Below are 15,863 nucleotides of genomic sequence, written 5' to 3' on the forward strand. Positions count from 1 at the left end.
TTCCAAAGTGCATTACTTTACATTTATCCACATGAAATTTCATTTGCCATTTTGTTGCCCAATCACTTAGTTTTGTGAGATCTTTTTGAACTTCTTCACAGTCTGCTTTGGTCTTAACTATCTTGAGCAGTTTAGTTTCATCTGCAAACTTTGCCACCTCACTGTTTACCCCTTTCTCCAGATCATTTATGAATAAGTTGAATAGGATTGGTCGAGGACTGACCCTTGGGGAACACCACTAGTTACCCCTCTCCATTCTGAGAATTTACCATTTATTCCTACCCTTTGTTCCCTGTCTTTTAACCAGTTCTCAATCCATGAAAGGACCTTCCCTTTTATCCCATGACAGCTTAATTTATGTAAGAGCCTTTGGTGAGGGACCTTGTCAAAGGCTTTCTGGAAATCTAAGTACACTATGTCTACTGGATCCCCCTTGTCCACATGTTTGTTGACCCCTTCAAAGAATTCTAATAGATTAGTAAGACACGATTTCCCTTTACAGAAACCATGTTGACTATTGCTCAACAGTTTATGTTTTTCTATGTGTCTGACAATTTTATTCTTAACTATTGTTTCGACTAATTTGCCCGGTACCGACGTTAGACTTACCGATCCGTAATTGCCGGGATCACCTCTAGAGCCCTTTTTAAATATTGGCGTTAAATTAGCTAACTTCCAGTCATTGGGTACAGAAGCAGATTTAAAGGACAGGTTACAAACCTTAGTTAATAGTTCCGCAACTTCACATTTGAGTTCTTTCAGAACTCTTGGGTGAATGCCATCTGGTCCCGGTGACTTGTTAATGTTAAGTTTATCAATTAATTCCAAAACCTCCTCTAGTGACACTTTAATCTGTGACAGTTCCTCAGATTTGTCACCTACAAAAACCAGCTCAGGTTTGGGAATCTCCCTAACATCCTCAGCCGTGAAGATTGAAGCAAAGAATCCATTTAGTTTCTCCGCAATGACTTTATCGTCTTTAAGCGCTCCTTTTGTATCTCAATCATTAAGGGTCCTCACTGGTTGTTTAGCAGGCTTCCTGCTTCTGATGTACTTAAAAAACATTTTGTTATTACCTTTGGAGTTTTTGGTTAGCCGTTCTTCAAACTCCTCTTTGGCTTTTCTTATTACATTCTTGCACTTAATCTGGCAGTGTTTATGCTCCTTTCTTTTTGCCTCACTAGGATTTGACTTCCATTTTTTAAAAGGAAGTCTTTTTATCTCTCACTGCTTCTTTTACATGGTTGTTAAGCCACGGTGGCTCTTTTTTAGTTATTTTACTGTGTTTCTTAATTTGGGGTATACATTGAAGTTGGGCCTCTATTATGGTGCCTTTAAAAAGCACCCATACAGCTTGCAGGGATTTCACTTTAGTCACTTTACCTTTTAACTTCTGTTTAACTAACCCCCTCATTTTTGCATAGTTCCCCCTTTTGAAATTAAATGCCACAGTGTTGGGCTGTTGAGATGTTCTTCTCACCACAGGGAATATTGTATTATGGTCACTATTTCCAAGCGGTCCTGTTATAGTTACCTCTTGGACCAGCTCCTGCGCTCCACTCAGGACTAAATCTAGAGTTGGCTCTCCCCTTGTGGGTTCCCGTACCAGCTGCTCCATGAAGCAGTCATTTAAAGTATCGAGAAATCTTATCTCTGCATTTCGTCCTGAAGTGAAATGTTCCCAGTCAATATGGGGATAATTGATATCCCCACTATTATTGAGTTCTTAATTTTGATAGCCTCTCTAATTTCCCTTAGCATTTCATCATCACTATCACTGTCCTGGTCAGGTGGTCGATAACAGATCCCTAATGTTATATTCTTATTAGAGCATGAAATTTCTATCCATAGAGATTCTATGGAACATGTGGATTCACTTAAGATTTTTACTTCATTTGATTCTACATTTTCTTTCACATATAGTGCCACTCCCCTCCTCCCCCCACACCCCCGCATGACCTGTTCTGTCCTTCCGATATATTTTGTAACCCGGAATGATTGTATCCCATTGATTGCTCTCAGTCCACCAGGTTTCTGTGATGCCTATTATATCAATATCCTCCTTTATCACAAGGCACTCTAGTTCACCCATCTTATTATTTAGACTTCTAGCATTTGTGTACAAGCACTTTAAAAACTTGTCACTGTTTATTTGTCTGCCCTTTTCTGATTTGTCAGATTCTTTTTTATGTGAATGTTTATCATCTGATCTGGCCCTTACATTATCCTCCTCCATCCTCTGCTCCTGACTATAACCTGGAGATTCTCTATCATTCTCTATCATTTGTTAAATAACTACAGTTCAGTGTCATACTCACCAACTGGAGATTTAGTCATACCCATCAAGTCTTGCCATGGAGAGGTTATGTGAAGACGCTTTGATTTTTCTCCAGGTGCAACCTGAAAAACCCACAGAACTTATTTAGTAATTTATGTTTATATTACAGTAGCACTCAGGCCCCATTCAGGATTGTGGTCCCATTGTGCTAGGCACTGCACAAAAGACATGAACCATACCCTGAAGAACTCAGTAAAACAGGGAGGAAAAAGTTCTATTTAAGATTTGCTTTTGCTTCAATTACAGTTGCAGTATGTTTTCTTAGACAAAGCAACAGATAAAAACTTGAGAAAAAAGGATATTTGGCAAAATATTCAAAAACTTACATGACATGTATAATTTCTAAATTAAGCATAAAGTTTGCATTTCTTTCCTGAATATTTAAATTTACTTCCATTTATAAAACACATATCTGAACACTCTAGGCACATCTGACAAATACAATAAATTAAAAAAAAACCCTGCAGCCCCATAACGTAAAACACTACTACATAACCAGACAGCTCCCCACTTCCTCCAATTTCTTATTTTCCATGAACATCAAGCCCAAAAATATTTGCTTCTTGAGAAAGTCTATTAAGTTGCATAAGTTAGCCTTTAGCATGACAGGCAAATAACGTATAATGGGAAAGAATAGTTAAATGATGTTTGTTCAGTTTCTTTGAATCATCTCACAATGTTTCAAAGCTAACAGGGCAATGCTTTCCACAATGGGCAAAAGCCAGCGCTCCCTACTCCACCAGAAAAGGCAATAAAAATTCAAGTGACAAGCAGCAAAAAAAGGTATTTTGGTGGTCTTTGTGATGCAATTCTAATAAAAAGTCCACTACTATTGCATACTGGTCACTGTATCCTATGCTGAAAGAAAAAAAATCAGGGATACTGAAGACAATATTTGAGAGTTTGAAGGAATGTTACACAAAGGAGCTAGTTCAGAGATGAACGTACCTGACATATACTGAGACGGTGTCTTTGTTCAGCAGCCAAAAATAGGGCTTAATAAACCAAGATAGCTAATTCTAGGGGCATACCACTGGTCTCCAACCGAATAGGAAGAAAACAAATTTGAATATGACACTTACTGGTATACAGACTCACAAGTTTGCTTTAAACTGATGAACAATTCAAATTTTTATAAGTGAATAAGATGTTCCCTCTTCAAGAAACTCACCCTATTTTTCACTAAGAAGTTCTCACAGATTTGGATTGCCCCTAGCCAAGGCACACCAAGCAACGGTTTGGCTAGTAGTTTAAAGATACCAGTTTTAAGTAGTGAATTAATTCTAACAAACCCAAGCAGATGCATTACCATAATCCATTTAGGGATGTTTCTTTCATCATCTTGTACTATCACATCCACACGAACTTTGACTTTCTCTCTCATTTCCAGTTCAGAAGGGTTTACAAGTAGATTGTCCTCCTTTTATTCACAGAAACAAAAACATGTCAAATGTAACATCCACAACAAAAAATGTTTACACAGTAACAAGTTAGTAATAGAAAACTTCACAAAACACAATACATATTCAAATCATAGGGATTTCAAACTTGAAGAAAAACAAATAAAAGATTGGTTAAAACAGAACACTATAAATACTGACCAATAAAGACATGCCCAATCAGGTCATTGCATTTCAAGTAAATGATGTTTATACTGGAAGCCAGACAGAAAGCAGTATAAAATATTCAGTAACTTTAATCTAACTTTTCAATTATATATATTCTCTGTTTTAAGGAAAAATATGAAACTGTGTTCACATTAGATGCATGTATAAATAGCTATAGGAAACAAGAAATTCACAGTCACTTCCTAAGACCTCACAAGTACACATGGCTCCAAAGAGATAGCCTAACTAGAAGCCAATACCACTTCCACTACTTTCCAGCAGATCTTCTTCAACTTTAATTTATTTTTAAATAGGAGAAGTCTGATAATGATTTATGGAAAGATACTGTCTTCTCATAGCTATACATCACTGACTAGTTGGGTGATCCTAGACAAGTCAACCTCTGAGCCTCAGAGTCCCATCTGTAAAAAAGGTTAATAATACTTCAAAATATTCTGAGACAAAATTTTGTATAGTACTGAGATCCTTGGATGCAAATAACAAAAATGCTAACTATTGTATAATAATAAATGAGATGCAAATGATAATCCATACTCCTACATAAAAGGGAGATTTGTCTCCACTCTTAACTCTAGATTCTCTGGCCTTCTCAGTGTTAATATGTGCCTTTACCAAAAACATAGGAATTGCCATCCTGGATCAGACATGAGATCCACCTAGTCCACTTTCCTGTCTTTGACAGTGGCCAACAGTAGATGCATCACAGAAAAGTGTCAGAACCCCACAGTTGGCATGTAGAGCAATCTGCAGCCCTGCATTAGATCTTAGAATCATAGAACTGGAAGGACCTTGAGAGGTCATCTAGTCCAGTCTCCTACACTTAAGGCAGGACTAAGTATTATCTAGACCATCCCTGACAGGTGGCTGTCCAACCTGCTCTTAAAAATCTGCAATGATAGAGATTCCACAACCTCCCTGGGCAATTTATTCCAGTGCTTAACCACTCTGAGAGTTAGGAAGTTTTCCTAATGTCCAACCTAAACTGCCCTTGCTGCAATTTAAGCCCATTGTTTCTTGTCCTATCCTCAGAGGTTAAGAACAACAATTTTTCTCCCTCCTCCTTGTAACAACCTTTTATGTACTCGAAAACTGTTACGTTCCCTTCTCAGTCTTCTCTTCTCCAGATTAAACAAACCCAATTTTTTCAATCTTCCCTCATAGGTCATGTTTTCTAGACCTTTAATCATTTTTGCTCTTCTCTGGACTTTCTCCAATTTGTCCACATCTTTCCTGAAATGTGGCGCCCAGAACTGGACACAATAATCCCGTTGAGGCCTATCAGCCGAGAGTAGAGCGGAAGAATTACTTCTTATGTCTTGCTTACAATATTCCTGCTAATACATCCCAGAATGATGTTTGCTTTTTCTGCAACAACATTACACAGTTGACTCATATTTAGCTTGTGATCCACTACGACCCCCAGATCCCTCCTTCCTAGGCACTCATTTCCCATTTTGTATGGGTGCAACTGATTGTTCCTTCCTAAGTGGAGCACTTTGCATTTTGCACTTTGCATTTGTCCTTCTTGAATTTCATCCTATTTACTTCAGACCATTTCTCCAGTTTGTCCAGATCATTTTGAATTTTAATCCTATCCTCGAAAGCACTTGCAACCCCGCCCAGCTTGGTATCGTACATAAACTTTATAGGTGTACTCTCTATGCCATTATCTAAATCATTGATGAAGATATTGAACAGAACCAGACCCAGAACCGATCCCTGCAGGACCCCACTCGTTATGCCCTTCCAGCATGACTGTGAACCATTGAGGATTACTCTCTGGGAATGATTTTCCAACCAGTTATGCACCCACCTTATAGTAGCTCCACCTGGGTTGTATTTCCCTAGTTTGTTAATGAGAAGGTCATGCGAGAGACCTTACTAAAGCCTTACTAAAGTCAAGATATACCACATCTACCACTTCTCCCCTATCCACAAGGCTTGTTACCCTGTCAAAGAAAGCTATCAGGTTGGTTTGACACCATTTGTTCTTGACAAATCCATGCTGACTTATTTATCTTCTAGGTGCTTGCAAATTGATTGCTTCATTATTTGCTCCATTATCTTTCCAGGTACAGAAGTTAAGCTGACTGGTCTGTAATTCCCCGGGTTGTCCTTATTTCCCTTTTTATAGATGGGCACCATATTTGACCTTTTCCAATCTTCTGGACTGTCTCCCGTCTGGAATGTCTTATCCTGGTCTCTAACAGTTAAAGATTGGCTTATGCATTGAGGCATAAGATTTAACATGCCTTCAAACTTTTTGATTTTTAAAACAACTCCAGATTGCATATGGATAGCAAAACTCTCTCTTTTTGATTTTGCTAAATTCTTGGCCTCAGCCCTGTGAGGGCAAGGTGTTTCAGTCTAATTACGCATTGTATTGATTTTGAATTTGCCACCAAATGGCCCTTTGTTCTTGTGTTAAGAGACAAGGAAAACTAATTCCTGATCTATTGTTTCTTTACAATTCATTATTTTTATATACTTTTATCACACCCACCTCCTCTTACTCAACTCCTTTCTAATGTGAACAATCCCCATCTGTTTAATCTTGTCAGATGAATTTTTCATGCCCTTGATCTGAACCCACTAATTCTGCAACATCCTTTCGTTGCCAATCTCTGAACTCACCAATTCTGCAATATCCTTTTAGAGATACCAGTGATCAGTACTGCATACAATATTTCAGATGAGGACACACCATTTATTTATATTCTCCATCTCACTCCTTATGTATCTTAACATCATTTCCTGTTTGGACTGCTGTTGTGCATTGACCTGAAGTCTTCACTGAGCTGTCTGACACTCCTGTCCCTTTCCTGAGTCAACAATAACTTCAGAAACCTGTAAAATGTTCTGAATAGTTCAATTCCCCCCACCCCATCTAATGTATGTTACTTTACATTTATCAACACTGAACTTAATTTGACATCATATTGCTTGTTTAGGTCTCTCTGAAATTCTTTGCAGTCTTCTCTGGAACTAGAAACCCTAAACAACAGCTTATATGAAATGGCTTCGTTTGTATCAGTCCAGATCACAAATGCACTGAAAGTGTTTAATACAGGTCTGTCTCATCTTACGCAGGGGTTCCATTCCGCGGTTAGCGCGTAAAGCGAAAACCGTGTATAGCCAAAATTCCATTAAGTTCAATGGCAGGCAAAATCGCTCGCACTACAGGTATAGTATTAAAATTGTTATTTTTCTCTTTTTTTGGTTTTGTTTTTGCCGACCGCGTAAAGTTGAAATCGCGCATGTTAAATGCGCGTAAGATGTGACAAACCTGTAATATTAATCAATACCCTTGTAAACAGTCTCAGGTCTGAACAAGGATGGAAAATGAATCTCCCTCCCACATCTACAGTTGGTCACTAGCACCAAAGAGGTGTATAGGCAACACAGTGGAGAACAATAGGAGAAAGTTGTATTAGTACAGTGCTTGCTGTTGGCCGTGCTGTAATTGACCTGTGGATGAACAGGAATTAAGAGTTTGTGGCTGTCAGTCCAGAACTTGTCACCTACAGAAAATCCACATGAAAATATTTTAAATTAAAAAATCCAGCCTCTTAAAGTGAATGCAAAAGGTATAAAGCAGAATTGTTTTTACCTTGAGGTTAACATTTTCAAATTTTCTTCTAATCGAAACCAAATCAGCTTCGCTTTCTGTATCTACAATTTGAAGTTAAACACTAAGTAAATTCCAATTCATCCAAAACCAATGTAATAAATTTGTATTTCTGTGAATTATTTTAAACTGACATTGTGAAGACCAAACTGCCCAAAAAATTATATCTTGAAAAAAATACATTTTTATAAAATCCTGAAGAAATACGTTCCTGTGTTCTATTTTTAATTTAAATCTCATTGAAAGTCAGTGGGCTCCGAAGCACGTAAGTCACTTTTGAAAAATGGCGTAACCAGAGCTCTTTGAGATGGACTATATATATCCACACTCATGGGATGTGCTGGACAGTGTAACTCAAATGGTGGAACTTTCTCACAGGAGTGACTGTTAGAGAGCTCACATGCCCCTCCACCCCACTGTTTATTCCCAAATGTTCCAAGGGCAAGACTATTAAAGGGGACATGGTGACCTCTGCAGCCTTAATTCCTTCCACGGTTTCCTCAGTCAATATTTCATTAGGACTCTGAAGAGGACAGGAAGGTTGGCAAGGAGCGTGTATATGCAGAGTCCATCTCAAACAACTCCAGTTAGAGGTAAGTAAACTCTGTTTTTCTTCCTTCAAATGTCCTCTGCATATTCCCACTCATGGACACTCAATACCCTGTTCAGGGAACATCAAACAAGTCTTCTAACCTTGCTTTCTCAGGTGGAGAGCTGTGAGACGTGCAAGAACTCCCCCCCCCCCCCCCACTTCCCTTCTAGGCAATGTAACTTGCAGATCCGGGAAATCTGACTGTGAACCTATGTGATGCACTTGATCTAAAACCATGACAGAAGAAGCTAAAAGTACTGGTGATGAAGCTATCACCACTTCCGGAACTTTCTTTAGATCCAATGCAATCCTCTGAGCTGGAGGATCCTTAGATATACCGATTTGCAGGGTGGATAAAAATCAATGATTTTTTTTGTTTGTTTTTTAAAATCAGATTTTTTTGATAAAATGCTTTTTGAGGAGAAAACCTATCTAAAGATAGTTTTAATTAAGATAAATAATAGCTCAAAGATATCTCATCATGGAATTATAAATTCTAATTCTATAGTATGAGACAATATATTCATGTAATGTTAAGAAAAGTTTTGTAAATGAGTTCCAATAGTTTATGGATTAGGGACCCAATCTTATGGGGTTTGACAGGCGTCTGTAGAGATTATTTAGGTTAATCCTTCTATCTACCCAATGGGACTCAGTGCTCAGTCTAGAAGATACCATCAGAGATGCTTAGTTTTACAGTTCTCAAACTGTGGATTAGTGTCTCCAGAGGTAACATGCTTGTTAACAGCAAAAATGTTTTTAAATAAGTAAATAAATAATATGTAGAGGTGAGAAATAACAGACCTCAACTCTATTGTCCCTCTGCAAATTTGTGTACACAGAGTCAATTGCTTACCTCTCTCTAAAAGTGAAAAGTTTCAAAAAGTTCAATGAATAGAAAGATTGTTGGCGGTGGAATAGGTCTGGACAAGGAAAAGAAGTCTGGAGATAAATGTACGAAGCGAAGGACATATACTTGTTTTGTTAAAATATTATACATACATAACGTTGTTTTAGTTAAATAAAACAATTTAAATGTCTGTCTGGTGATGTTCTCCTCCTAATACAGCATGGCAAGAAAATCCTCCAAATATTAATGATTAACCTGTTGAATTGGAGCTAGTTCACAACCCAATGACTTCATAAATATCTGCTTCAATTAACTTTGGTAAATGAAATAACCAAACAATCATTCATTTTCTGATATAGCTGTAAAACTAATCTGAAAAGTTTTCAAAATAAATCATGGTTTAAAAATGTATAGTGTGTACCTTCTAAAAATGAAACCTACATCTATCTCTGAGTTGTGAAGAATATGTATTAAGGTTATAACAACCAACAAGAATGCCCTTTTATGTAGAAAACCATGAGTAAATTGAGTCTCCCTGACTAGCGATTTAAATTATTTAAATCAATTTGATTTAAATCAAATCCACCCTGCCCATTTGAAAACCTAGCTTTTGATTTGGGATCCATTATTCTATGATCCTGCTCAAATGGATCTGAGGAGTGTGGGTCTCTCTCTCCCTCGGTTAGTCCTGGTAACAGAAGTCTTTTTGTCCCATACTACCTTCTTTGGAACCAAGACAGACAGTTTCCCTGTCTGTGCCTCTCACACAGGGCTGTGAAGTAAGAGCTTCAAAGTTGAATCTGGTGATTTAGGAGCCAACTGCAAAGCAGTTTTGTCACTGGATCCCAGGGCTGAACCCAGTGTTTTTTGCATTGTGGTCTTCTGAGAGCCAAAACTTTCCAGCATCAATACTGGTCGTTTTGCATTATCATCAGATCCCTTTGTGGTGTCGGATCTGAGAAGCTTAGCTATTAAAGCTTTTTGAAGCAATAGGTCTTAGTCTGCTGTTGCACTCCTTGCATGCTCTCAGGGTAAGCGTACTGCAGACAAAGTATTCTGAAGAAGAATGACTCTCACCACGACATACCAATCATTTAGTATGGACATCCGATGCCAGGAAGACTACTAGACGCTTTAAAGCCAAGTATCTTTGCCTTTGGATACACCATGGAACCAGTAGTCAGAACCAAAGTCTCTATAAAGTTCAATAAGAACAAAACTTGCCTTAAATCACAAACTTAAGCCAAGACTAACACCAACTATAAAGCAGTAAACTACACAAAGCTAAAGAACTATAATCATCTAAGTGAAGGATCTAGATTAATGAAGGTTTACATCCATCTGATGCTGCAGTTGGAAGGAACTGAGTCTGCAGAGGTGCCATGCCCCCTTTTAAAGCCTTGCTCTCAGAACACATTAGAGAACGCAAATGAGTAGGAGGCGGCATGAATGCTTTAACAGGCCTTGCTAGAAGAAGTTTCCACCATCTGAGCTACAGTAGCCATAAGATCCCATGAGTACAAATATGCTGAGGAGAGAGATAAGGACATTTAAAAAACTAATGTGACTGTCCGTTTAATTGTCAGAAATGTCATCTTGAAATAGTTGTTTTCCGTTGATAGATAAATGCAGAGGGGCATTTTAAGAGATATGTGATGACATGCTTATGGATAGGGCCCTACCAAATTCACGGACATGAAAAATGCTTCATGGACCATGAAATCTGGTCTCCCCCCCGTAAATTCTGTCTTTTGTGTGATTTTACCCTATACTATACAGATTTCACAGGGGAGACCAGTGTTTCTCAAATTGAGGGTCCTGACCCAAAAGGTTGTGCAGAGGGATCAAAAGGTTATTTTAGGGGTGGGGGCACACCATTTTGCCACCCTTACTTCTGCGCTCCCGTCAGAGCTGGGTGGCAGGAGAGCAGCAGCTGGTGACCAGGCGCCCAGTTCTGAAGGCAGTGCCCCACCAGCAGCACAGAAGTAAGGATGGTAATACCATACCATGCCACCCTTACTTCTGCGCTGCTGCCTTCAGAGCTGGGCGGCCAGAGAGTCGTGGCTGCTAACTGAGGGCCCAGCTCTGTAGGTGGCAGCTCTGCCTTCAGAGCTGGGCTTCTGGCCAGCAGCTACTACTCTCCAGCTGCCCAGCTCTGAAGGCAGCAGTGCCACCAGCAGCAGTACAGAAGTAAGGGTAGCAGTACCACAACCCTCCCTACAATAAACTCGCGACTCCCTCACCACACACAACTACATTTTGGGTCAGGACCCTACAATTACAACACTGTGAAATTTCAAATTTGAATAGCTGAAACCATGAAATGTATGATTTTTAAAAACCTATGACCGTGAAATTGACCAAAATGGACCATGAATTTGATAGGACCCTACTTATGGAGAAGTTTCATTTTCAATAATTATACCAAAGAGATTATGTACCAACTAATCAGACTGCTGCACTGGGATATGAATTATAAGTAGAACATTACCAACCATTACCTTACTCAAAGGGACAAATCTTACTCTTACAGATAGAAAAAAATCTCATCTGAAGTATACAAGTTGTGTAATGCCATTCAGAACACAGCTATTTGAAGACAACAGTATTAATAAAAGTGTCATGATCAATTAATAAGTCAGTCAGGAATACAAAACATTTTCAAAAGTTTGAAATGGAGACTGTGACAACAGTTGCAGGAGTCCTGGTCTCTCTTGCAGACACATCATGATGGTTCAGTTCAATGACTTCACTTGCATGTCCATTAAAATTACTCCCCATGCCTTTCTGGTACAAACCTCTTAGGCACAATGGTGATACACACAAACCAAACAAAAAAATAATAAACCACTCATCTCTACTTTGCAGTACAAGTTTTCATTCTTTCTCCCCCTTTTGATTTATAGAAATGGCAAAAGGATGCAAATGAACCTATTTCAGACTTAGAGAGACAATGTGGGTAAGGTAATATCTTTTATTGGACCAACTTCTGTTGGTGAGAGAGACACAAGCTTTCGAGCTTGCACAGAGCTCTTCTTGCCTGCCATACCAGTCACTTCTGTGCTGGAGTCTAATCAAGAACACGACTATTGCACTGGTCAGCATTAGCAATGTCTCATATGGTCCCTAGTCAATACTTCAGCTATAACATAATAAGAGTGTAAAAAGCAGACCCAGATTAAACCCACCATTTTAATTATTTTGGAAAAATGGCAACTAGCAGGACTTCCATGCATTTTAAATTAATAAATACTAATGGCAAGTATAATAACTTTATTGAAATCTTACCTGTGTCAGCAACTTGAATTTCTTCATAGGAGTCTATAAAGGATTTCCTAGCAGGTTCCTTAAAATAAAAACACACATGAACAAAGTCACAAGAACTAGTAGCAGTTTAGCTCTAATAATCTGGACTACTCAAATTCCCTTTGCCATTAGTTCCACCGTTACTGCTGGAAAGCCCAATTCTCTTGTGAAAATGACTATGTCAAAATGGCATCGTAATCAACAAAACTGCTCCTAAAGCCTGTTCTTGACTCTCAGCTGAATACTCAGTTTTTTACTACATTTTACTCCTTTTATTCATGGAGAACCAACATAACAGTGAAAGGAAGCTACTGTGTACTCGGTTTTTTTATTTGCCTTTAGAATATACAATAAAATATACAAGTTGCCCAAAATGAATGATTAACATTCTTAAATGTTAGGGGGAGAGATTTTCAGGGGAACAATATAACAGCTCAACAATGATATAGTGATGGGGATCAGATAGATTAGTTTAATAGAATAGCTAAAAGAATTTTGATTGCTGTATCTTTACTGTAGGTAATCTATGAGCCAAAAAAAATCCAGTTTGAGCTTCAGATTCCATGTTGAGTTTGTAGACCTGGCAATTAGGGAAAAAAAACATATACTTATAAACTAAGTACATTTCATCTGGTGTCATGCAGAGACAACAAATCTTCAACATCACAATGTTATTCTTGGAGTAGAATCAAGAGCAGAGCCACCTAGTTTCAAAGTAGTACCACACTTGAGGTTACTTAACTACAAAGGCTTTTTAAAGTGTTTATATGAAGGCTGCCTTGCAAAATGGTCATGGAAGTTTACCATCTGAGAAAAAAAGTTTATTCCCTCATCCTCTATTATGAGAAGGATAATGAAAAGAACAGAGATCTTATTTTCCTGTCAATTACAGTTGCGTGCCACAGAAAAACAGAAATTTGCAAGACTGATTAACTTACTTTACTGCAGATACTATTACATTATAGAGAGAGTCAAATGAAGTTTTCTACTTACACAAAGAAAGGGACTGGTTATCTGCAACTGGTTTTCTTAACACTATATTAATATTCCCCAGAATGTAGGGGTTTGATCCTGCACCCAATGAAATAATCGGAGTCAATGGCAATAAATCACAATGTATGCAGATGAGGCTCTTAACGGTTTACGAAAAAGGTTTCAGTAGAGAAAATTTCAGAGTCAATTTTTTAGTAACTTTTTACAATTCAATGCAAAGGTACGGATACAGACAAATAGCTTTTTCTACATGTTTTCAATTGACATCTTGCAACGAGGTTCTTAAAGAACTCTGGTAAAACAAATCTAAACACTATTTTTCTATCTAATTCAAAAATGCACTTTGGACTGAAGACAACAGCAAAATGCAGACAGACAAAAAACTTTCAGGAACTTGAAACAAATAACTAGAAAAACAACATCATTACTTAAAGGGTGCAACAAACCCATGAAGCCTGCCATACTGAATTTCAGGTACTGTTTCACATTTGATCTTGAGAAGGAGCAAGTCCCCAAAGCAACTAACCCTTAAAAAGCCCGTAGAGTTTACAACTGAAAACACCTTAAACATAAGTAAGGTTAAAAAAAAACCTGTCTTCAATTGGAAAAAACAACAACAACCACCACCCCATCTGTAGGTTTCAAAGCCCACAAGAAATAGCTCTTTCATTTTAGATTAATTTAAAACAGAGGCTGGGATTCAGTGGATGTTCATAGATCCACAGCACAGTAGGGAGGAGATAATCACATGATGGACAAAGATAGTTATAGAAGACCGAATACAAAAGACTATTTCTATACAGCCTTTCATATAAACAACATGCATTTCTCTATAAAAAGTGAAATAAAAATACAACTGTCAATATGTGCAGTACAAGAGGAAAGAAGATTATAGTACACTTTTAAAAACAGTAGGAACAGGCTTAAAAAACTCCCACCCCACTTTGGAACAACGGTGACCAATACCAAGGTCCAAATATAATTTCCCAATATTGTTGAGAGCTATAACCAGAGAAAAAGATGATAACTGCTCTAAGGACCATACTGCTCACTGGCTTTCCTGCTTCACCCTACCCATAAAAGCCTCAGCCTGCCAGATGACTTAAGCTTAGCAGGATTCAGTCGTTAGTAAACACTGATGTCACCTGACACACAGAAATGGCTGAAAAACATATCCATCCATTGCAGTTAGCAAATGACGTCTCCCACACACCTTCTGCCCATAGGGTCCAGTATCCCAGCCCCACAGGAAACTCTCTGCAGCCCTGCTGTTACAGTCCCACTCACTCATTCACCAGCTGGGAGTGTGGGGGCCATCCCTGAGGAGGAGCTATTCAGCAGCAGGGTGGCCTCCTTGCAGTCAGGGACTCTCTCTCCTTCCCGTGGTCTTGGGGGGGTCTCTGCTCATTCCCCATCAAGACCGCAGACTTCCCTGCAACTTGTGCCTGCAATGTCATTGGCCCTGCAGCTGCGCAGGGAGCCCCTGCAGCCCTTCTGTTAAACTGTGAACATTTACTAAAAAACTTGAGGCCCAGTTACATCAGGGCTAGACACCTAAGTAGTACAGTTTAGTTGAACTTCTGTATGACGTGGGGTGCACCAAATGCAAGGGCACATTAGATCAGAGTTTGACGTAATCTGGACTCCATTGCACCAAGTAATGCAATTAGAAACCATTGTGCCCCAGCACAGATAAAATGAAGCCTCAAACTCATCTTGATGGCAGATGGGGGATACAGCTGATAAGGGTATGATAAGGCACAAAACCCATAACAACTGCAGATCACAGGGAGTTGCTCCATTGCTTTAAAGATAGAAAAAGTAAATTAGATGATCACAGTAACTATGAGAATAAATTCTGTTTCAACCCATGAAGGAACATGCACATACTAATAGTAAGAGCTCTTCTAAAAGGATGCAACTGGCCACAAAGGAAGCATGTGCATTCAACAGCTGAGGAACTATATGGACAATTCTTGAAGGAGATGCACTGTTGCAAACACTTTGCAAAAATTCAAATATACAATGTCTGAACCAAGGTGGAATACTGTAGTAGCCAAGGAAGAAAACATACAACCTTTTTGAAAAAATTAGGATCTGTATTAAACATTTAATTCAATAATTCACACTTTTATTTTAAGTTAGGCTCTTATAAAAATCATACAGAATCCTGCAGGAAGAAAAACATAGTAATTATATTTACATATCATACATTAATGTCTAACACATTTACATTTGCCAGAAAACTTTATGGTGTCCATACCTGAGGTACTTTTAAATCTTCATCTTCAAAATCAGAGATCCATTGCTTTCGTGTTTCTTAATTAGAAGGTATGAAAAAAAGACATCTCTTTTAGAACGTGACATATTGCAAATGAGTGTTAGATTTGCATCCAAAAACTGATTTAACTAATTCCTCATTTAGACGTAAATATTTATAATTAAAGTATTTTCTAAATAAGTAAACTCCGGAAAGGTTTAACAAATTCAGCACACATACAAAGGAATGAAAGAAAGGAAGAATGACA

General features: G+C 38.3%; 1 protein-coding gene across 2 annotated transcripts in view; it reads right to left on the reverse strand.

Annotated features, from left to right (window-relative positions):
• The window catches only part of HJURP (Holliday junction recognition protein), a 41,463-nt gene that overhangs the window by 12,803 nt on the left and 12,797 nt on the right, over positions 1 to 15,863 (reverse strand). For both annotated transcript variants that reach the window (XM_034790771.1, XM_034790780.1), the window contains exons 5-9: positions 15,599 to 15,654; positions 12,325 to 12,382; positions 7,577 to 7,638; positions 3,648 to 3,758; positions 2,319 to 2,400 (exon numbers count right to left, since the gene is read on the reverse strand). In XM_034790771.1, coding sequence (XP_034646662.1) covers positions 2,319 to 2,400; positions 3,648 to 3,758; positions 7,577 to 7,638; positions 12,325 to 12,382; positions 15,599 to 15,654 — 369 coding nt within the window. The remainder of the gene's footprint in view (positions 1 to 2,318; positions 2,401 to 3,647; positions 3,759 to 7,576; positions 7,639 to 12,324; positions 12,383 to 15,598; positions 15,655 to 15,863) is intronic.

This window comes from Trachemys scripta, chromosome 1 (assembly GCF_013100865.1).
Source record: "Trachemys scripta elegans isolate TJP31775 chromosome 1, CAS_Tse_1.0, whole genome shotgun sequence".
Classification (NCBI taxonomy): domain Eukaryota; kingdom Metazoa; phylum Chordata; order Testudines; family Emydidae; genus Trachemys; species Trachemys scripta.